Source organism: Lynx rufus, unplaced genomic scaffold (genome assembly GCF_022079265.1).
Source record: "Lynx rufus isolate CCGP_SWC_20201006 ecotype Redwood Valley unplaced genomic scaffold, mLynRuf1.p SCAF_9, whole genome shotgun sequence".
Taxonomy (NCBI): Eukaryota; Metazoa; Chordata; class Mammalia; order Carnivora; family Felidae; genus Lynx; species Lynx rufus.
Genome location: NW_025814897.1, coordinates 58,027,224 through 58,051,036, shown reverse-complemented (window position 1 = coordinate 58,051,036; position 23,813 = coordinate 58,027,224). Strand labels below are relative to the sequence as shown.

Here is a 23,813-nt window from a genome sequence, read left to right as displayed (position 1 = left end):
TTCAGAGTATTTAAAAAACGAGCATTCTAGATTATCATATAGGCTCTTATACATTTTTTTTTAAGGTAGTCCCCCAAGTTCACCCATTTTTATTTTACACTTACTGAGAACAATATTCTAGGGAGTATATCACATAGTGCTTGTCATAGAGCAGGTACTCAAACCACAACAGCTGAGGATAGTTCCTCACTTACCACTGACAGTTAATGTCCTTGCTGACCTCTCCCCAAGTCTGACCAGGTCCACATAGGCTGAGCCAATCCAACTGTCTGTCTGGTGGGGCCTCTCCACACTGTCATTGCCATAAGCCCGCCACACTTGGACCTCTAACCTCTCTTCCCTGAAATACCAAAGCAGTGACGGGCCCCTATTGACTTCTGCTCTTTTGGATGCCTTGAAAGTAACCATGACCTGCTTTTTGTTTGTAGATTCTTTAGGCTTCTTGAGAGGGGTCCAGAAGGCTTCATGATCATAAAATTTGTAGCGGAGGTAGCAGTGTATGTTCTTATGAATGTGCTTTTGGTCGGCAAGAAGCACACAATGGATGGGCAGCCAGAGCCTTGGGGTGGATATGGTGACAGTGGCTGGCTCCTCTTCATCCATCGTGACAAGATTCTTCAGGTTATTCTCAAAGCTCCAGCCCAATAGCTCAGCAGCTTCCAACACCCGCTCTCTATCTCCAGGATGTGTGAAGGAAACTGAAAGTTCTAGGCCACCCACAATCTTCTGTATGAGCTCCAAACAGTGAGGCAGGGCCCCATCTTCTGGTAAAATGATAGGATACCATCCTGTGATCCCTTATGGAAAAAAATAAGATTTTCAATTATTGTTTTAAGAATAAAAAGATATACCCACTTCCTACTTCAGAGCCACCATCACCCTGGCCCAAGATAGAAAAGAAAACATATCCACAGAGCACTGGAGTTTGTTTCATCTGATTACTGAAAGACAATGTGATCAGATGGAAGAAAAAGGCTAGGAGTTGGAAGACCTGAGTTCTCTCCTAGGCTCATCTCAAAACTAGTAGTTCAGTCTAGGTAAGCCATTAATTTCTCTCAGCCTTGGTTTCCTTACCTGACAAATGGGAAAATTAGTGCTAACCTTACACATCAGACAAAGTTGTTTAATCATCAAATGAGATAATGGTTTTGGAAGAGTTTGAAAGAAGTGCTACAAAAAATGTGAAATGGAGGGGTTGGAAGATGGCAGCCAAGTAGGAGGACTCTGGCTTGCTTTGTCCCATGAATAAACTAGATAACTATCAAATCATCCTAAATACCCCAGAAATTGACCTGAAGACTGGTAGAACAAACTTCACAACTAAAGGGAGAGAAGAGGCCACATCGAAGAAGGTAGGTAGCGTTGGGGACATAGTTTGGGAAAGAAACTATTGCCGTTGTGGTGGGGGGAGAGCCATGGTCACATGGAAGGGAGATAGATTAGCACAGGGGAGTTCATGGGGGAAATGAATCCCCATAGCAATTGGCTTGGAAGACAAGAGGGGCTGAATTTCCTGAGTTCCTGTAATGAGTGGGGCTTAAAGCCTGGAGTTTGAAAGGTCAGCATGCTTGGCTCTGATAGAGCCTAGAGGGCACTGGGGCTGCTCTTGGAGAGGAGGTAGGCAAACATCCTGGGAACACAGTGTGGGAACACACACTAGGGCACACAGTGGGAAAGTTATTTGCTCACTTCAGAGAGTGTCCCAGAGAGATAGAGAGATAGTGTTCACAAAGAGACGCCTCTGGAACGAGAAGTTGGCTGGTGTCATTTACATTCCCCACCCCTCAGCATAAGCACAGGGAACCAACGCAGTGCTGACACTCATTACCTAACTTGCTTACACCAAGCCCCACACCCCCTGCTTTGGTGCAACTGTCCCTCCCAGTCATGCTTGCCTTAGTCCCAGCACCACAGGCTCCCTGCCCCAGAAGACTAGCCCAAATCTCTGCTCACAATGTGTTTCCCGACGTAGGAGTTTTGTGGAGGCTGGGTTCCTGTGGGGTGGCAGTGGTGACAGGTTTCATTTCACACATAGACCAGAGCACACCTAGTTAAAATGCACACCACCTTCAGGCCAGGGACCAAACACTGCCTACAAAAGGCAAAGAGAGCTGCCCACAAAAGGCAAAGAGAGCCTCTGCAGACAACTGGCCTGAAGGATAAAGTGACCAGGAAAAAACAGGAGAGCACACGCAGCACATACTGGAGACACTCCTGGAAGTGCCAAGCCATGGGGAACAGGAGTAGCAATACTTACATTGGGCAAAATTATATTGGACATCACTCCACAGGACACTACAGGACCTCTTCTTCACAAGATCATGACCCTCAAGAACAGGAGATGTGGCTGACTTTCCCAACACACAGAAACAGGCACAGTGACTTAGACAAAATGAGAAGACAGAGAAATTTATCCCAAATGAAAGAACAGGACAAGGCCATGGCTGGAGATCTAAGTGAGACAGATATAAATAACATTCCTGATAGAGAATATATAGTAATGGTCATAAAAATACTCACTGGAGTCGAGAAATGAGTGGAACACATGAGTGAGACCTTCCTTAACACAAAGACAAGAACATAGCAGAAGCTCAAGAAGTGGAGGAACAAATTTATGACCCAGAAGACAGAATAATGGAAAGAAATAAAACTAACAAAACAGAGGAAAAAAGAATTATACAAAGTGAGAACAGACTTAGGGAACTCAATGACTCCATCAAATGTAGTAGCATTCATATTACAGAAGTCCCAGGATAATAAGAGAGAAAGGGGGCGAGGGCAGAACATTTATTTGAAGAAATAATGGCTGAAAACTTCTGTAAATCTGGGGAAGAAAATAGATATCCAGATCCAGGAGGCACAGAGAACTCCCAACAAAATCAACATAAGCAAACTCACACCAAGACATATTGGAATTAAATTGGCAAAATATAGTGATAAAGAAAAAAATTTTAAAGCATTAAGACAAAAGAAGACAGTAACTTACAAGGAAAAACCCATAAGGCTAACAGGATTTTTCAGCAGAAACTTTCCAAGCCAGAGGGAGTGGCACAATATATTCAAGTGCTGAGGGGAAAACTCTGCAGCCAAGAATACTCTATCCAGCAAGGCTATCATTCATAACACAAGGAGATATAAAGAGTTTCCCAAACTAAAACTAAAGGAGTTCATAACCGCTAAACCAGTTCTGTAAGAAATATTAAAGGGGACTCTTTGAGGAAAGAAGAAACCAAAAGTGACAGTATAAAGGTAGGAAACACAAGAGCCATAAAAATGGATGTTTCTGTAAAAAATCAGTCAAAGAACTCATAAATTAAAAGGATATAAAATATAACAACATATACCTAAAATGTGCAGAAGAGAGGAGTCAACAATGGGTTCAAACTTAAATGACCATCAACTTAAGACAGACTGCTATATGCAGAAGAGGTGATATGAAAACCTAATGGTAACCATATATCAAAAACCACTAATAAATATGCAAAGAATAAACAGAAAGAAACCCAAATATATCATTAAGGAAAATCATCAACCATGAAAGAGAGAAAGATAGGATCAGAGGAAATCTTCAGAAACAACCATAAAACAAATAATAAAATGACAATAAACACACATCTATCATAATTGTTTTCAATGTAAATAGACTAAACATTCCAATCAAAATACACAGGGTAATAGAATAGATAAAAAAACAAGACTCATCTATATACTGCCTACAAGAGACTCACATTAAATCTAAAGACACCTGCAGATTGAGGTGATGGAGTGAGGGGATGGAGAAACATCTATAAGGCAAATGGATATCAAAAGAAAGCCAGAGTAGCAATACTTATATGAGACAAAATAGACTTTAAAACAAACTGTAACAAGAGACAACGAAGGACACCATATAATAATAAAGGGGACAATCCAACAAGAAGATATAACAAGTATAAATATTTATGCACCCAGAGGCACCTGGATGGCTAGGTTGGTTAAGCACCCAACTCTTCATTTAGGCTCAGGTCATGATCTCACAGTTTGTTGAGACTGAGCCCTGTGTCAGGCTCCACGCTAAGCGTGGAGTCTGCTTGGGAGTCTGTCTCTCCTTCTCTCTCTCTCTGCCCCTCCCTTGCTCATGTGTGCTTTCTTACCCTCTCTCTCAAAATAAATAAATAAACATTAAAAAATATTTATGGATCCAAATACATAAAACAGTTAATACCAGACATAAAGGAAACAATCAGTAATAATACAATAATACTAGCAGACTTTAACACCTTACTTACATCAAGGGATAGATCATCTAAACAGAAAATCAATAAGGAAACAGTGGCTTTGAATGACCCACTGGAACAGATGGATTTAACAGATATATTCAGAACATTCCATCCTAAAACAGCAGAACACACATTCTTTTCAAGTACACACAGAACATTCTCCAGAACAGATCACATATTAACCCACAAAACAAGCCTCAACAAATTCAAGAAGATGGAAGTCATACTATGCATCTTTTCTGACCACAACTTATGAAACTAGAAGTCAACCACAAGAAAAAATCTACAAAGAGTACAAATATATGCAGGTTAAACAACATGAAGTATTAATAAACAATGAAGGGTTCAACTAGAAAATAAAAGAAGAAATAAAAAAGTACACGGAAACAAATGAAAATGAAAACACAATGGTCTGAAATCTTGGGATGCAGCAAAAGCAGTTCTAAGAGGGAAGTTTATAGCAAATGAGGGCTACCTCATGAAGAAAAAAATCTCAAATAAACAACTTACCCTCACACCTAAAGGAGCTAGAAAAATAACAATAAAGAAAATCTAAAATCAGTAAAAGGAAATAACAAAGATTAGAAGAGAAATAAATGATACTAAAACCAAAAAAAAAAAAAAAAAAGAGAGAAAGAACAATGAAACCAGGGGCTAGTTCTTTGAAAAAAATCAACAAAATTGATAAACCTCTAGCCAAACTGATCAAGAAAAAAAGGGAACTCAAATAAATAAAATCACAAATGAGAGAAGAGATAATAACAACTAACACCACAGAAATACAATTTTGAGAATATCATGAAAAACTATATATCAACAAATTAGATAACCTAGAAATGGATATATTCTTAGAAACATATAAATGACCAAAACTGAGAAAGAAATAGAAAATATGAAGAGACTGATAACCAGTGAAGAAACTGAATCAGTAATCAAAAAACTCCCAACAAACCAAAGTCCAGGACCAGATGGCTTCCAGGTGAATTCTACCAAACATTTAAAGAAGAGTTAATAATATTCTTCTCAAACTAATCCAAAAAACAGAAGAGGAAGGAAAACTTCCAAATTTATTCTGTGAGGCCAGCATTACCCTGATACCGAAACCTGATAAAGGCACCACAATAAAAAGAAAACTACAGGCCAATATCCCTGATGAATACAGATACAAAAATCTTCAAAAATTCTAGCAAACTGAATCCAAGAGTACATTAGAAAAAATCATTCACCGCCATCAAGTGGGATTTATTCCTGGTTTTCAAGGGTGGTTCAATATCTGCAAATCAATCAATGTGATACATCATATCAGTAACAGAAAGGCTAAGAACCATATGATCCTATCAATAGGTGCAGAAAAAACCATGTGATAAAGTACAACATCCATTCATGATAAACCCTCAACAAAGTACGTTTACAAGGAACATAATTCAACATAATAAAGGTCACTTAGAAAAGCCCTCAGCTGGGGTGCCTGGGTGGCTTGGTCGGTTAAGCGTCCGACTTCGGCTCAGGTCATGATCTCACGGTCCGTGAGTTCGAGCCCCGCGTCGGGCTCTGTGCTGACAGCTCAGAGCCTGGAGCCTGTTTCAGATTCTGTGTCTCCCTCTCTCTCTGCCCCTCCCCTGTTCATGCTCTGTCTCTCTCTGTCTCAAAAATAAATAAACGTTTAAAAAAAAAAAAAAAGCCCTCAGCTAACATCATCCTTACTGGGGGAAAAATGGAGAGCTTTTCCCCTAAGGTCAGGAACAAGACAAGGATGTCCACTCTCACCACTTTTATTCAACATAGTACTGGAAGTCCTAGCCATGACAAGTACACAACAAAAAGGAATAAAACACATCCAAATTGCTAAAGAAGAAGGAAAATTTTCACTATTTGTAGATGACATGATATTATACATTAGAAAACCAGAAAGACTCCACCAAAAAACTGTTAGAGCTAATAAACTAATTCAATAAGTTTGTAGGATACAGGATAAATGTATAAAATCTATTGTATTTTAATACACCAGTAATGAAGCAGCAGAAAGAGAAATTAAGAAAACAATCCTAATTATAATTGCACCAAAAATACCTAGCATAAGATACCTACGAAAAAATCTAACCAAAGAGGTGAATGACCTGTACTCTGAAAACTAAAATACTGATGAAAGAAACTGAAGACAACACAAAGAAATGGAAAGACATTCCATGTTCATGAACTGAAAGAATATTGTTAAAATGTCGATACTACCCAAAGCAATCTACATATTCAATGCTATCCCTATCAAAGTAACACCAGCATTATTCACAGAGCTAGAACAAACAATCCTAAAATTTGTATGGAACCAGAAAAGACCCCAAATAGCCAAAGCAATCTTGAAAAAGAAAACTAAGGCTGCAGGCATCACAATCCCAGACTTCAAAATGTATTACAAAGTATGGTACTGTCACAAAAACAGATACTCAAATCAATGGAACAGAATAGAGAACTCAGAAATGGATCCACAAACATATGAACAACTAATCTTTGACAAAGCAGGAAAGAATATCCAATGGAATAAAGACAGTCTCTTTAGCAAATGGTGCTGGGAAAACTGGAGAGCGACAGGCAGAAAAATGAATCTAGACCACTTTCTTACACTATACACAAAAATAAGCTCAAATGTAAGACAGGAAGCCATCAAAATCCTAGAGGAGAAAGCAGGCAAAAGCCTCTTTGACCTCAGCCACAGCAACTTCTTTCTCAACATGTCTCCGGAGGCAAGGGAAACAAAAGCAAAAATGAACTATTGAGGCCTCATGAAAATAAAAAGCTTCTGCACAGTGAAGGAAACAATCAGCAAAACTAAAAGGCAACCGAAGGAATGGGAAAAGATATTTGCAAATGACATATCAGATATAGCGTTAGTATCCAAAATCTATAAAGAACGTATCAAACTCAACACCCAAAAAAAAACAAATAATCCAGTGAAGAAATGGGCAAAAGACATGAATAGACGCTTCTCCAAAGAAGACATCCAGATGGCCAACTGACACATGAAAACATGCTCAACATCCCTCAGCATCAGGGAAATACAAATCAAAACCACAATGAGATACCACCTTACACCTGTCAGAATGGCTAACATTAACAACTCAAGCAACAACAGATGTTGGCAAGGATGTGGCCAACATCCTCTTTTGCACTGCTCGTGGGAATGCAAACTGGTGCAGCCACTCTGGAAAACAGTATGGAGTTTCCTCAAAAAATTAGAAATAGAACTACCCTACAACCCAGCAATTGCACTACTAGGTATTTATCCAAGAAATACAGGAGTGCTGTTTCAAAGGGGCACATGCATCGCAATGTTTATGGCAGCGCTATCAACAATATTGAAAGTATGGAAAGAGCCCAAATGTCCACTGACAGATGAATGATAAAGATGATGTGGTATATATATATACATATATATACATACACACACACATACATACAATGGAGTATTACTCAGCAATCAAAAAGAATGAAATCTTGCCATTTGCAACTATGTGGCTAGAACTAGAGGGTATTATGCTAAGCAAAATTAGAGAAGACAAGTATCATATGACTTCAGTCCTATGAGGAATTTGATACAAGACTGATGAACATAAAGGAAGGGAAGCAAAAATAATATAAAAACAAGGAGGGGGACAAAACATAAGAGATTCTTAAATATAGAGAACAAACTGAGGGTTGCTGGAAGGGTTGTGGGTGGGGGGATGGGCTAAATGGGTAAGGAGCATTAAGGAAGACACTTGTTGGGATGAGCACTGGGTGTTATACAAAGGGGATGAATCACTGGAATCTACTCCTAAAATCATTATTGCACTCTATGCTAACTAACTTGGATGTAAATTAAAAAAAGAAAAGATTAAGAGACATCAACAACAGAAATAACAAAAACAAACAAACAAAAAACAACCCCCCTCCACCAAAACCCTGCCTCATATGATCCATGGCACCAATTCACTTCTCCAACCCTCAGTTTTCTCATCAGCCAAATGAGAATATTAGGCCCGTAAAAGTCCTCCTGAATCTAAAAATGTATAATTCAGTATTTTGCTACACGAGGGATGGAGAAGAGGAGGAATACAATGAGAGAAAATAAAACTTGCCTACGTCCCTATTCATTCAGCCATCCCTATTAAAACAAATATACATCATTTAGTGAAATGTTATGAAGGTGCTATCAATACCGTAGAAAAGACCTAGTCCTAGGTCTTCCACTGAAGGAACTGCTACTTGGTGAACATACACCAAGGACCAGGCACTAGATTTCAAAATAATAATAGTTATTCTTTACTGAGTATCTACTGGGTGTCAGATATACTCTTAGGGCTTCATAAATACCACTTCATTTACTTTCCCTGATAATGCTGTGAAGTTCTGAGGGTTAACTGGGAAAATAATCCCTATTTTACAGATGAGAAAATGGAAGCTCAGAGACCTGCCCAAATTCTCCTAATTACCACATTGTATAAATAAATGACATAAGTGAGAAACCCTATATACCAAGTTGTACAGACTTCTCTCTGGTAGGCACATAGAGAGTACTTGTTTATTAGAGTATTGCTCAAATTTTAATTCACAATTAAACTTGGGAGATGTGTGACACAATTCTGGAAAGTAGATTACAAAATCGTAGGAAGGAATATGGGCAAGAGAAGGAAAGGTGACATTTACTGAATGTCCACTATACGTCAGGTTCTTTATATACCCTATTTTCACCAGCCCCTACTTTGTAGACTTGTTGGAATTAACTGTCTCCATTCATGAGATAAGAAAATGGAGGCTCAGAAAGGTCTAGGTCACTGAGCTAGCAGTAAGTAGAATAGGACCATTATTTCCAGACGGCCTTGGAGGCTGTCTTCTTTTGGGCCTTTAGCTCTTTATTCTTTCTTCAGTGAGAGAGGGGGGATACAATGAACAAGAATGGGTAAATCTGGATTTGATTTTCAGTACTGCCACTCACTAGTTGTGCAGTTTTGGCAAATCACTTAAATTCTGTGAGCCTAAATTTCCTCATTTGTAAGATAAAAATAGTAAGATCCTGTATCCCCACCAAGCAAGGTTATAATGAGGCTCACACAGTATGAGAAAATATTTCACAAAATGCTATATAATATAATGGGTATCACCATATTTATTATTTGTAGTATTACCATCATCATCATCATCATCATCAACATCATCATCATCAGCTTTCCTAGAGTAAGATGACAATACAAAGTTTTGAGCTACTTTGCTTTGTTAGAAGACTTCTGAAATGATTAGGAAAGGACTTAAAATACTTACCAGAAAACTTCTGAGGTACCTGGGAGAATTCAAAAGCATGTATTATGGGTCATGTTTTCTTTTGCATATCTTGCAGGGAGCCATGCAAGATCTCTTGTAGGAAAGCAAATGGGGGGAGGGGGTAGGATTAGAAAGTGATAATCCAGAATCTTTACCAGATCTTTTGACCAGCAGCTCTTTTGTAGGAACCTTTACTACTCCAAGCAGATAATCTCTGATTGACTGAATACTGGTTATATCAGTGGCTGTTAAATCAAACAAAATAGAGAAATTATTTAATGCTCTACTGACCAAAGGGCTAAACACTTTAACATGTATTTCCTAGGAGAGGCTATATCATTCAAAGCAGAGCCCCTTTTATTTTTTTTTTATTATTATTTAAATGTTTATTTATTTATTTTGAGAGGGCACGTGCATGGAAAGGAGGCAGAGAGGGAGAGAGAGGATCCCAAGCAGAATCCTGATACAAGGCTCAGTATCACAAAAAGTGAGATCATGGCCTGAGCTGATAGCAACAGTCAGATGCTTAGCTGACTGAGCCACACAGATGCCCCCAAACTGCACCCCTTTTAATTCTGGTTGTGATGGGTCATTTGGTGCTCACCTGACTTGGTATCTTCATGATAAATAGCAAAGGTGACCTCTGCAAACTCCAACAGCTCTGCCAGGAAACAGGCCTCTCCACTACAGTGCTGAGTCACCAAATTACATGAAAATTCAACATGATGGGAGAACTCAGGGCAGAAGGAACAAGCTACAGGGCGGGTTCGGCGATGTTCTCCCTTGGGCAGGAAGGAAAGATGAGTGGTGACAAAGGCATTGACCCCAACTGTGGCACTGAACTGTAGAGTGGGTTCCAGCTCAGCCAAAGCCCTGTAAAGGGAGAAGAATGGGAATGAGAAGGTAGTAACAGAATTCAGCTGGACTGCCTAGAAAACATCTCCACCATCTCCATGAGGCCACCAAGAACACTACCCACCAGATATTTCCTATCTAGGCTTTGGGCAGAGCCACAGTGGGCTTTCTTAATTATTTAAATATCATAATGTATGTGTATGAGGTGGGGGAAGACAATATTCATCTGTCTACCAGAGTTACACTCTCCAGGGACACTCCATTTTACTGTCACTGACCTTCAGCCAAAGATTAGCAGGCAGCAACAGTAGTTGAACAACTTGGCTTTACTGCTCATTACACTGAGAAAGGACATACACCAAGGGAAATCATGGGGAATTTTAGTAAGAAAGTATCAGAAAGGACTACTAGCACTAGACTCATGTTAGTTGATTTAGACGTTGTTCCTGGAAGTGGAGCTTTGCTCCTGATAGTTGTTCTAATGAATCTTATCTAGGAGAGAAGACTAGGGGCACATGGGTGGCTCAGTCGGTTAAGCGTCCAACTTTGGCCTAGGTCATGATTTCACCGTTCCCGAGTTGGAGCCTTGCGTCGGGCCCTCCATGTCTGGAGCCTGTTACAGATGCTGTCTGTCTCTCTCTCTGCCCCTCCCCTCCTTGTGCTCTCTCTCTCTCTCTCTCTCTTAAAAACAAATAAACATTAAAACTAGAATAAGGCTAAGGTTAGGATTGGTAAAGCAGCAGCAGTCAGTCACTCATTGTAGCCAGGATGGGGGTGATGTTGGGTATTTTTGTGATTTCATAATGACCTTGTTTTGGTTTGTTCCTAGACAAGATTATGGAATAATTTTATTTTTGTCTCATTTCATCATGGTTGCAAAGCAGCTTTGTCTGATGCTGGTGTTCCATGAGATTATATATGCTCAGCAAGAAAACACCCAGTCCAGCTATGATTGCCAGGTCAGTTCCCAGATGTCTCTGGGGTTGCTCTTCTCTTTCTCAGTACATATGTTCCACACGTACAGACAGAATCTATCCATCTTTAACTGACACTCATAAAGAGCAGTCAAGTCTTTAGTGTGTGGGTATAGTATGAGGAAAACTCCTTTGCCCCAACTTCCCCAAGGGTATAAAATTGACATTTAGGCAAAGAGGTCACCTCTTTTTGAAGCATTTTCTGACAGCCCCAAAGAAGAGTTAGAGGTGTTCCTTCTTTACTGTACTTGGTGTACATTAGTAGAGGGTAGTAACTTGGAGCTTGAATCTTGGCTCTATCATTTAATTAAATGTGTGACCTTGGACAAGTTATTCAACTCTTTGAAGTTTCACTGTCCTCTTTGCTAAAATGAGGATAGCATAAGGATACAAATACTAAAGACGTATGTATAATTATATGCTTATTATATTTTCATTTCTTATGAAATTAAGTAACCTAAAATGATCATTAATGGGAGACTGGTGTATGTCTATACAACAGCAGACTCTGAAATATATATTAGGTATAGGAAACATGAGAGGGAAATAGATCAAATGCCAGTAATGGCTAAAAAAACAAAGATAAAATGTTCAAGGAGTGTCGTAAAAATTACACTAGATAATACATACAAAGCAGAGAACCTGTTATGGGCAACGAAAGGGCTCTTAACAGGCAACTCTCAGATATAGCATTGATAAGAAAGAAAGGTTTGCGCCCAAAGCTATTCTGAATTAATTCATTCAATAATTATTTCCTGACCATCTTCTCTGTGTGTCATGCACTGGGCTCAGAGCTAGATACAGATAGGAGTGAAAGAGCTATAATTTCTTCCCCTTGTGGAACTTAAAAACTAGTGCAGCAAGATCTCTGTCAATCAAGTGACTATAAATATATGTATATATCTATGTCTATATCTAGACTGTGATTGCTTTTCCTTTGGTCCAATTATCTTTTTGCTAGTACTTCACCAGCAAATCAATGAACCCATTTATGTTCATGGAAATTTCTACTCATCCTCAGTTAAAGATCAGGTTAATTAAAAGACTCAAGTGAAAAAGAAAGAAGGGGTCTGTTTACACAGACATTGAAAATGTATTTTCAGGGAGACCACTGGCACTTCAGATGAGGGTTGGTATCTCTTGATGAGAGAAGGCTGACTTCAGAGCACCTGCTATCTGGATACCAAGAATTCCTTTCTTCAATAAGATGCAATGTAAAACTTATTTCTGATTTTACTATATTCCACTGGCTAATAAAGGTAACATTATTTATACAAATGGAACTAATTATTTGAATAGTAGTTGGTAGTTTATAAAGTTACTTCATATTTGTTAATTCTTACACTGATCCTTATAAAATCAGGAGAAGTATTCATAATTTCCATTTTTCAGATGAACAAACAGACCCAGAGAGGTGAAGAAACTACCCCAAGATCATGCACAGCTAGTGGGAGATGGGGGTGGGTCCCGTTTCTAGTGCAATTTGTTTCCATTATACTGTGTTTGTCACAGAACTGTCCCAAACTATCAGAAGAATGTAGTGTTAGAATTGGCCTGGCTTCTTACCGTTCCTTCTTGAAACGGTGACACAAACCAAATGCAGGATTTACAACAAACTGCCTGCCATCTGATTTGAGTTTCCCCATGATCCCCAGAAAGAGGGACTACTGAGTTTCTTATCTATTATGCAGTCTCTCCAAGATCTACTGACTATCTAAACTCTAAGTCATTCTCTGCCAGTTAAATAATAGTTAACGCTAAATTTACAAATTCTGACCTTGGCTGGGTCTTACACAGAACAGGTATTCCATACACACAAATTTCATGCCTCCATGCCTTTGCACATGTTCTTCTCTTTGAACAGAATAGTTTTCAGCTCTCTTGGGTATTTTGACAACTCCTATTCTTTTTTCAAGACTCAGATTAAGAAGGGCTTGGAATGCCAAGTTGAGCAGGTTAGAGTTTATCTTGGGAACCAGTAGTCTCTAAAGTCAAGTGTGTACAACCTAGGGGGTTTATATATAGGATAACCTACTTGGGCATAGGAAGAAAATATTACCACTTCTATATTTGTTATCATATATGTTAAAGTTTTATATGTGCTGTTGTAGATTTTATAATGTATTATAATATAGTAGCACATGAAGCTGATTTATACATGAATAAGTACCAGATATTCAGAGGGTATGCTAGGTATGTGAAACTTTCATTTATTTATTTTTTTTAAAGTTTATTCATTTTGACAGAGAGTGAGCGTGTGCGTGCATATGCGCAAGTGGGGGAGGGGCAGAGAGAGAAGGAGAGCGAGAATCCTAAGCAGGTTCCACACTGTCAGTGCAGAGACCAATGTGGGGCTTGAACTCACAATCCATGAGATCATGACCTGAATCGAAATCAAGAGTTAGACACTTAACCGACTGAGTCACCCAGGCGCCCCTTATTTTTCTGTTAGTAGGAATACACAATTAAAATTAGAAGACCACTGCTACTGATGATGGAAAACCATCACAAAAGTTTTAATGTGAGGGAATGGCATGGTTAAAAAACTGCCTTGGTATCACTGACACTAAATGTTCTCAAGCAATTACTGGAAATCCATTTGGAGAATTCAGTGATGGAAAATATTAACCAGGCTGAACATTTTACCAGTTGCTTCAGTGTCAGATCTCGCATGGCAGTAATTGAATTTGTTAGTTACAGAGTGCAAAGTTAAAGGCAAATGATCTGACCCTAAGTCACAGCAAAGGAAAAAAGGGAACACTTGCCTTCTTTCTTGAACTTGTGTCCAAAGTGAACTAGCCTACAGTAGAAGCATGACTTAGTTCTCTTTCTTAGTGGGTACCTTTTATATGTGCTAGAATTATGCTATGTGGTGGCAGGGGGCACAGAGGAGTTCGAGCAGTGATTAGAAGAACTCATAGCCTACTGGAGAAAACTCATGTATACCAATAACTGAATATTCAAATAACAAATAACTGCAACCAAGGTGCTAAAAGACAAGGACAAAGCACCAATTCTGTCTACGTGTAGAAAGACATATAGGAAGGCTGCAAAGAAGCTGCAAAGTCAAAGAAAATAGGAGTTTGTTTAGTGGACAAAAGGAATAAGAACACTCAAGGTAGAGAGAAGTATGAACAAAGGCCTGAAGGAGATAAGAGAAGGCCATGCTGTTTATATTTAGAAACAGTGCTCCAGGCAGAAAAAACAGCAAGACAAAATCCCTGAGAGGGAAATGAGCTTGGTGTGTTCAGAAACAATAAAGTCAGTGTTTGGAGGACAGTAAACAGAGGGGAGATGAACAGGAGGAGATGAAGTCATAAACATAATAAGGAGCCAGATCAAGTTGGGTCTTATAGACATTTAAGTAGTTTGTATGAGATGAAAAGTCACTGATGGGTTTTAAGCAGAGGTGTGTCAAGGTCTGACTTAAGTTTTCAGAGGATCACAATACAGAGGTTTCTGTATTGCAAACAGACTGAAGGGGAACAAACTAGAAAAATGGGAGGTGATACTCAGAGACTGGATAGGAGATTATAGAAGAGTCATTGGCCCTGGCCTGGTTTAAGGGTGTAGGGTATGACTATACATAAGTGATCAAGTCGGGTAGAGGATAAGTTTGTGGTTTTTATTTATTTTTTAATTTTTTTAATTTTTAAATTTTTTTAAGATTTTATTTTTAAGTCATCTCCACACCCAACGTGGGGCTCCAAGTCATGACCCCAAGATCAAGAGTCACATGCTCTTCTAATTGAGGCAGCCAGGTGCTCCAAGACTGTTGACCAAAGTCAAGGACCTAAGTTGCTAATAACAGTAAAGTTTGCAAGTGATTTACTCATTTATACTCTTACATGCTTTCTTAAGAGAGAAAGAAAAAAATAAAGTGCTTACTGAACTGGAAATCGTACAAATGAAGTTTTACATATATGAGCATCATATACTGTGTGGACTGCAATGAAAAAACATGAGGTGGACTTACTTGGCTGCTGCTTGCAGACCACAGGCTCTAATTATCTCAACTGAAATAGAGACAGCTCGGGCAGCAAGAACTCCCTCTGCTGTTCTTGGAGTACGCCTGTATTTTAGGCCCACATCCAGTAAACCTTAAGATTGAGGACAAAAGGAAAAAAGAAAAGTTAGTTGGCACAGTGTCTCTTCTACCAAACCCCAAGTCCTGGTCAGACTTGGGGTTTGGTAGACAATCATTAGGATTGCCTACAATCCTAATGAACAATAAGGGGCATGAGCAGTGAGATAATATGTCCATAGCCAGAATCATTTTATATTATTATACTTTAAGATTAATAAAGGTAGAACAAAAGTTACTATTTTCATTTCACATCCAAGAAACTATGGCTCAGAGACTGAACTGCTTGTCAAGATCACACAACTATCAGAGGCAGAACTTAATTCCAGATTTTTTTTTTTTTAATTTTTTTTTTCAACGTTTATTTATTTTTGGGACAGAGAGACACAGAGCATGAACGGGGGAGGGGCAGAGAGAGAGGGAGACACAGAATCGGAAACAGGCTCCAGGCTCTGAGCCATCAGCCCAGAGCCTGACACGGGGCTCGAACTCACGGACCGCGAGATCGTGACCTGGCTGAAGTCGGATGCTTAACCGACTGCGCCACCCAGGCGCCCCCAGATTTTTTAAACTTCCAGTTATCCTTATAGAATTGAGATGGATTCCAGCCTTTCTTCGTTTTTAAACTTTTCCACACTTACACTTCTATCACCTTTGTACCACCACCACCTGAAACATCCTTTACATGCCATCCTTTTACAAAAATTCTACCTTCGTACATTTCAGAGAAAGCTTTACAAGAGAACAGGGGTGCCTGGGTGGCTCAGTCGGTTAAGCATCTGATTTTGGTTCAGGTCATGATCTCATGGTTTGTGAGTTTGAGCTCTGTGTGGGTCTCCATGCTGGGAGCGTGGAGCCTGCCTTGGACTCTCTCTCTCCCTCTCTCTCTGCCCCTCCCTCACTTGTGCATGCATGTGTGCTCTCTCTCTAAAAAATAAACATTAAAAAAAATAATAATAAAAGGGGAGCCTGGGTGGCTAAGTTGGTTGAGCATCTAACTTTGGCTCAGGTCATAATCTCACAATTTGTGGGTTTAAGCCCCATGTCGGGCTCTGTGCTGACAGCTCAGAGGCTGGAGCCTGCTGCGGATTCTGTGTCTCCCTCTCTCTCTGCCCCTCCACCACTCACACTCTGTCTCTCTCTCTCTCTCTCTCAAAATAAATAAAGCATTTAAAAAAATTAAAAATACTAATAATATAAAAATAAATAAAATATATTTAAAAAAAAAAACAACAGAACAAGCTGATCAGTGACAGGAGTAACAACTCAATCTTAACCATGGCAAAATAAAAACCTCCTGTTGTGGCATACTCTCTAGCAAACATAGTAACTTGATTTAGAAGGTTAATTCTAGTTATCTGATGACATACTTGGAGGGCAGGTCATCCTAATGAAGCAATTAGGATGTAATTCAAAAGTCTAAATTCTAATTAATCTTTTCCAACTTTAAATCCTAACCTCTTCCATCCTTACAGTGAATTCCCAGTTCATGCTAACTGTATCCCACCAATCCCACATCTGCTCATGTTGCCTTGGAATACTAATTCTCTGAATACACCTACACAACACTTAGGATTTATGCTGTGAGGCTTCTTAAATGCTTGCTGAAGTTAAAGGTGAAATGAGACAAACAATAGAGTCCCTGCAAATGTGAATTTTTTAAACTATAGGCAAAATTTGCATACAATACACTTATATATTCATTTTTCTAAGAGAAGGTAGATCATGGTTTTCATCAGATTCTTAAAAGGGTCTCACACAATATGAATAGTCACTACTTATAGAGAAAAGGGATATTTACATGTACTGACTTCAAAAGGGAAGGGCAAACCAGTCTTCAATTACCTGATGACTGGTTCCTCAGTTCCTTCCTGTTCTCAAGCCTGGGAGTTAAAGGGAGATTAAAGGTCTGTATTCCCACATCCTCATGGCGCTGCATGGTTACCATGGCACAGATCCTCGATAATGGCAAGGTTCCTCTGGCAACCATCTGGTCTCTCACGTTAGGATAATAGTATCTGTAAGCCACACAAGCACAAGCTGTTGTTGGAAGAATTAGGTGGATAAATTATTCAATTTGCCCAAGAGATCAGCTTTCGGTATCGAGTTATCTTTGCAGCCTGATTGCTCTGTATTTGTGGTATACAGCTGTGGTCCAATCTGACTGGATTTATTGCCCATCATGTGGAGGAAGAGCTTCATAAATTATACTCTATGTTCAGAACAAAGGCCAGCTTCCTACAAGCTTTCTGTTTGGATATCTGCATCTGACTTAGACTGCTGGGAGTAGCCACTTTTACGAACATACACCCTGGTGCCAGTGAAAGTGGTTCCAAATGGAGCAGTACCAATCTCTTCTATGGCTTCAGGCCTAAGTCCCTCAAATTTAAAGCATCCATTAGTATCTACTGTACTTCCTTCTCTTGTCAAAACATTCCATTCTTTTTTTTTTTTAATTTATTTTTTAAATTTACATCCAAGTTAGTTAGCATATAGTGCAACAGTGATTTCAGGAGTAGATTCCTTAATGCCCCTTACCCATTTAGCCCATCCCCTCCTCCAACAACCCCTCCAGTAACCCTCTGTCTGTTCTCCATATTTAAGAGTCTCTTATGGGGGAGCCTGGATGGCTCAGTCAGTTAGGCGTCCGATTTCAGCTCAGGTCAGGATCTCACAGTTTGTGGGTTCCAGCCCCGCGTCAGGATCCGTGCTGACAGCTCAAAGTCTGGACCTGCTTCAGATTCTGTGACTCCCTCTCTTTCTGTCCCTTCTCTGCTCATGCTGTCGCTCCTTCTCTCTCAAAAATACATAAAACATTAAAAAAAAATTTTTAAAGTCTTTTATGTTTTGTCACCCTCCCTGTTTTTATATTATTTTTGCTTCCCTTCCCTTATGTTCATCTGTTTTGTGTCTTAAAGTCCTCATATGAGTGAAGTCATATGATATTTGTCTTTCTCTAATTTCGCTTAGTATAAATACCCTCTAGTTCCAAAACATTCCATTCTTGTATCAGTTTTAAATGAAACCTAAATTCACCTGACTGGTTTTAGGAAAAGTTTCTGGCAAGTAGATGGTACTCTGCCCTAGTTCTGTTGATGCTGTTTCTTATTTTGAATCTATACTCTCTTTGTCACTTCTTGGGCGCAGGGATGCAAAAGAGGCTGAGCCTCTGTATTCATGTCAAGTCTGTTACATGAATGGATTTAAATTTTACAAAGACTACTCTTTTGGTGGTGGGAAGACCAGATTATAAGAAATGAGTTTAGAAGTGGGGAGACCAGTAAGGAGGCTATCAGTAAATTAGGCATGATATGATGAGGGCCTGAACTAAATAGGGCAGTAATAAGAAAACAAGTGACTAAATATTTAAGAGCAGTAGGAGGTAAAACTGATAGAACTTCACTTCCAAATGTAACAAGTGGTTAGAAGCATGAGATACAACTGCTCTCAAGAGCCTAATAATGTAGCAGATTTAAGTAAAATCTGGAGAAGAGTCACTAATAAGCCAGGTAATATAAAATAGGGTAGAAAGGATTGCTTAGCTTCCTTATAATTCAAGCTACGATGTCAAGGGAGGGATGCTCTATGATTGTGCACTTCCTTTCTAGGCACAAAACTGGTTTCACATTCTACCTGCACCAGATTTCAAACTGGACTCCACCTCCAGGCATGGGCCCCTGTGCAGAGAAGACACTCAGCAGAAGCCTTTGCACTGGAACTTCAGCTGGCAACAGGAGAGAGTGATGGTGCTCACTATTAAAGATGGGATCTGGAACACAGAGTGTGGTTGCAGATCTGAAAGGCTTCAAAGAGATTCCTTTGGAAAAGAAAAGCAATTCAGAATAATCCAACACATTTAGTGCTTTATCTGTAGCAGGACAGTATGCTAATATTCAATTTCAATTTTATCCTCACAAAACTCCTGTGAGAAAAACAAAGCAACTATTATTATTCCTACTTAACAGACAGGATAGGACATATTGAAGTTACATAGTGAATCCAAAGGTCTTAGAGTTAGTAGATCATGCACCTGATACCAGAACCTGTATCTTCTATGTTACTTTTATCAAGGTCTATTTCCATAGTAGCTATGGTCCCCCAAGGGCCCCATGATAATATAGAAGAAAGAGATCCCTTCATTGCTGGACAATGTCTAAGGGTTGCCATTTCTCCACATCCTTGCCAACACTTGTTAGTTTGATTTTTGTTTTTGCTTAAAAATTATTGCCATCTTGGTGAAAAGAAGTGGTATTCTGTGGTGGTTTTGGTTTTCATTCCCTAAATGACTAATGATGCTGAGTATCTTTTCATGTGCTTATTGGCGCCATTTATATATCTTAAGAGAAATGTCTATTTAGATTTTCTAAATATTTTTTAATTAGATTGTCTTTTTATTATTATTTGTAAGAGTTCTTTATATATTCTGGATACAAGTTCCTTATTTGAACCCTAAAATCAATACTGGCAGTGCTTTTGCAGTTATATGTGGACATACTCAGAATGCCAAAAAAATCTGAGCCACCTGACTTGATCATTCCCAACTGAGCTAGAACAAGGGGACACTCTGCTTTCTTGTTTTAGCTCTCAGAGATGATGAGACAATGGAAATGGTAGGGGGTAGTGTAGTGTAGTGTAGTGCAAGAATATCTGGCTCTGGGGCCAGTTGGATGGGGTCTGAATGCCAACCATGTTATTGTTACTGGGGCAGCCTCAGTCACTTAACACTTCTCTCTTTTGTAAAATAAAGAAAATAGAATCTACTAGGATAAGTTGTTTTAGGATTTACAACTATGATCTATGTGAGATATATATGTACATATTTCTCCTAAGAGCAATGGTTCAGTATTCCCTAATTCAGTGTTTCACGCTGTTATGTTATGTAGAATGTAACTACCTTGAATAATGAGAATCAATTGTATATGAATGGATGATAAGAGTGACCAGGCAAAATATAAATAATGGGTGGGATCTAGGTAAAGGGTATATAGAAGTTCTTTGTACTATTTTTGTTAACTTTTCTGTAAATCTGAAATCATATCAAAATAAAAAGCTACAGAAAACAACATAAGAAAGGAAAAATTAAAACTTAGCCCATCTTCTGTACTACCCAGGTAAGACTCGAAACATTTAGGAACTCAAAATTCACTCAGGAAAAAAAAAAAAAAAAATCCTAAGTATAGCCAATTAAAGAACCATACAAGAATGAGAAACCCTAACCTCCTAAACCTACCGTTTTCAAGGAACTCAGGTCCTTTTAGCACACTGGATTGAGAGTCTTGAACTGGAAAGTAGTACTGGACATAACAATCTGCTTCTCCCCAGACTGTTGCCTGAAGAGGGGCTAGCCCTTTAACGCTCTCTATGTGGAGCTCAAAGTGATGCTCCATCAATCCATTTCTTTGGTCCTCTGCCTATTAAATGAAACAGAGATACTGGTGAGCTTTAAAGAAAAAAATATTCTTAGAATATTCCTGCTTCTCTACAAAATCTGAGTATAGATGAAGAAATAGTCATAATTAGCTGATACTAAAACAGATACTTAATTCTCATTGTGTATAATCTCACAACTGCTCACTGTAATCAGATCCAGCTGGATTTACTCTAGACTGTGAGCCTAGGTCAATATTAGGAAATCCATAAATGTTTCAGTGCATTAAATAGAATAAAGGAAAGAAACATGACTTCTCAATAAATGCTAACAAGGTATTTGATAAAATTCAATCAGCTCCTGATTCTTAGTACATTAAGAATAGGACACATTAAGAATATCTTCTTGTATAAAGAATACATATGTGAAGCAAACAGGTATTAATTTACTTACTATTTTTAATGAAGGTTGGAATAACACCAAGACTACTCATTAATGGTAAGGACTAGTCAAGGAGGTCGTGAATATACCATTACTGAAAGTAACTACTACTGATAACAATTTAATGTTTTTATTATTTACTATAGCCAGGCACTGTACTAAGCCTTTGACTTGTAGTAGTTAATTTAACATGTATAGCTAACAACAGTGGAATAAGGGTTTGAACTCAGGTAGTCTGACTCGAGAGCCAAGGCTCTTTACTTCTATTCTATACAGCCTCGACAGACACTAGACAACTGATAACTGGGAATATTCAAAGGGGGGATTCAGGATTCAGATAAAATTGTATGATGTATGTGTTTAACATTCTAACCATTAATCCCATGAATCTGGAACAGATTGCATAAGGTCTTTGCTTTATTTATCAGCAGTATCTGCTCCAAAACCTTCCTCAGGGAAACAGAAAACTTTCATTTTGATTCCCCAGAAAAGAAAAACAATCTCAGCAGCTACTTAACTTGGCCATACAGTATTACAGTAATAATTCAGTTCTGTAGATGCTGAAATGGATGAGGGACATGAGTATACGAAGAAAAACAATTTATTTATAGATATCTAATCTCTCAGAGAGTTCTTTTATGCTCATAATGAGTAACACTTTCTAACTTTTGGTATGGAATTTAATGAAAACTGAGTCTACACTGCAAAGTGAGGGCCATATATAATACCTAAAATAGACTTAGGAATATTATAGATAAGTTTTCTGTGTTTGTGCTTTTATGTCATTGTCAAATTTAAAAAGCTACTATTATCTATTGGTAGACACTAGTATCTAATAGAAACAGTAAAGAAAAGTTTGGAGTTCATAACATACAAATAAACAATAACCTACTCATAGACATTTTCCTAATAGTTCTTTCTCTGTCATAGACATCACATTTGTCATTCAGATTCAGATTAGAAAATATAACATACTTAAATCATGTGGAAACTGAGATTTGGCTATGCTAGTAAAGACACCAAAGGTAAGATAACAGTAGGACATGACACAGTAGAATGAAGACTGGACTTTGAGTCAGAAGGCCTGTGTCTGAACAGTGATTTTCTCATTCTTAGCTATGTGACCCTGGACAAGTAACATAACCTCTTTGATTCTGTTTCATCACTTAAAAAGAGAATGACAATGACTCACCTCATGTAGTGTTAGGGAAATAAACATGAAAAAGTGTATCAATGTGCTTTCTCAATTGTCCAACACTGTACAAATTATTTTTAAGAATTTACTGGTAGAAAAGCAAGGAAATTCACTACAACTTTCCAACTGGATTTGGCTGAGAAACAGAGTAAGATTTGCTGGCTTGCATTTGGAATCATTCTCAACCTTCTGCCCCCATTTTCCCCCCCTTGATTATCTTTAAAAAAAATTTTTTTTAAATGTTTATTTATTTTTGAGAGAGACAGAGACAGAATGCGAGCGGGTTAGGGGTAGAGAGAGAGGGAGACACAGAATCTGAAGCAGGCTCCAAGGCTCCGAGCTGTCAGTACAGAGCCCAATGCGGGGCTTGAACTCACGAGCTGTGAGATCATGATCTGAGCCGAAGTCGGATGCTCAACCGACTGAGCCACCCAGGCACCCCTGCTTATCTTTTTTTTAATTAAGACTTTGTAAATGCAGTTTTACATTCACCCCGATTTTTTAAAAGGCAATTAATTAACCGTTAGTGAATTAGAGGATTAAGAGGTGGCTGTCCAATTAGAGTTTCTTTATAGATTCAAAAAGCTCAGAGGAACACAGATATACATATAAATCATAAAAAATAAATAATTCCTTTAATCTACAGCAAGTATTAGGGTGCAAATATGTTTCTTTTCACTAATGAAATAATGATCTGGGGCAATGGTTTCACTAAAACATGCAAGATAAAATGAGATTATGGAACTTAAAATTTGCCAAAACAATAGATCTCATGCTCTCACCACACACACCAAAAGGTAACAAGGTGAAGTGACTGATAACGTTAATTGGCTTCATTATGGTAACCATTTCATAGTGTTACATATATCAAAACATCATGTTGTATACCTTAAAATGAGATTATGGTTTTTATAAATAATCAAGTGGTTAGTGACTACCATAGTAACAGATGCTATAGACGGCTGGTCCAGAAAATGGGCTGGCCTAGGGCTGAAGGGTGGAAGTGTTCCTTCTTCATTCTTTAATCTTTGTAGTGCCATTATCTGATCTGAAGAACCCATGGCTAAAAAGACGCGAAGACTCCCATTTTGGTGGCCTGAGAACACATCAATCACAGGCATGTAGCTGTCAACAGCAACAACTGGGTACTGAGCATCAAGCAGCAGGCGAGAGATTTTGGGATCTCTAGAGGGAGAGAAAGTATGAATGAGCAAATAATAACCATCAATCATGTCTCAGTGTTGCTGCTGCATTTCCTACTTGGCTTATTTTCTCAGTTTGTTAAAAATGGGTCTACAGCTAGAAAAGTAATAGCGATCTGAAAAAACATCATTCTACCGTAACT

The 23,813-nt window shown here is 38.6% G+C and overlaps 1 protein-coding gene across 2 annotated transcripts in view; it reads right to left on the bottom strand.

Moving 5' to 3' along the window:
- C2CD3 (C2 domain containing 3 centriole elongation regulator) overlaps positions 1 to 23,813 on the bottom strand; it is a 145,157-nt gene that overhangs the window by 60,080 nt on the left and 61,264 nt on the right. For both annotated transcript variants that reach the window (XM_047071267.1, XM_047071268.1), the window contains exons 16-23: positions 23,407 to 23,653; positions 20,695 to 20,875; positions 19,098 to 19,281; positions 17,310 to 17,482; positions 15,357 to 15,480; positions 10,156 to 10,424; positions 9,707 to 9,796; positions 195 to 797 (exon numbers count right to left, since the gene is read on the bottom strand). In XM_047071267.1, coding sequence (XP_046927223.1) covers positions 195 to 797; positions 9,707 to 9,796; positions 10,156 to 10,424; positions 15,357 to 15,480; positions 17,310 to 17,482; positions 19,098 to 19,281; positions 20,695 to 20,875; positions 23,407 to 23,653 — 1,871 coding nt within the window. The remainder of the gene's footprint in view (positions 1 to 194; positions 798 to 9,706; positions 9,797 to 10,155; positions 10,425 to 15,356; positions 15,481 to 17,309; positions 17,483 to 19,097; positions 19,282 to 20,694; positions 20,876 to 23,406; positions 23,654 to 23,813) is intronic.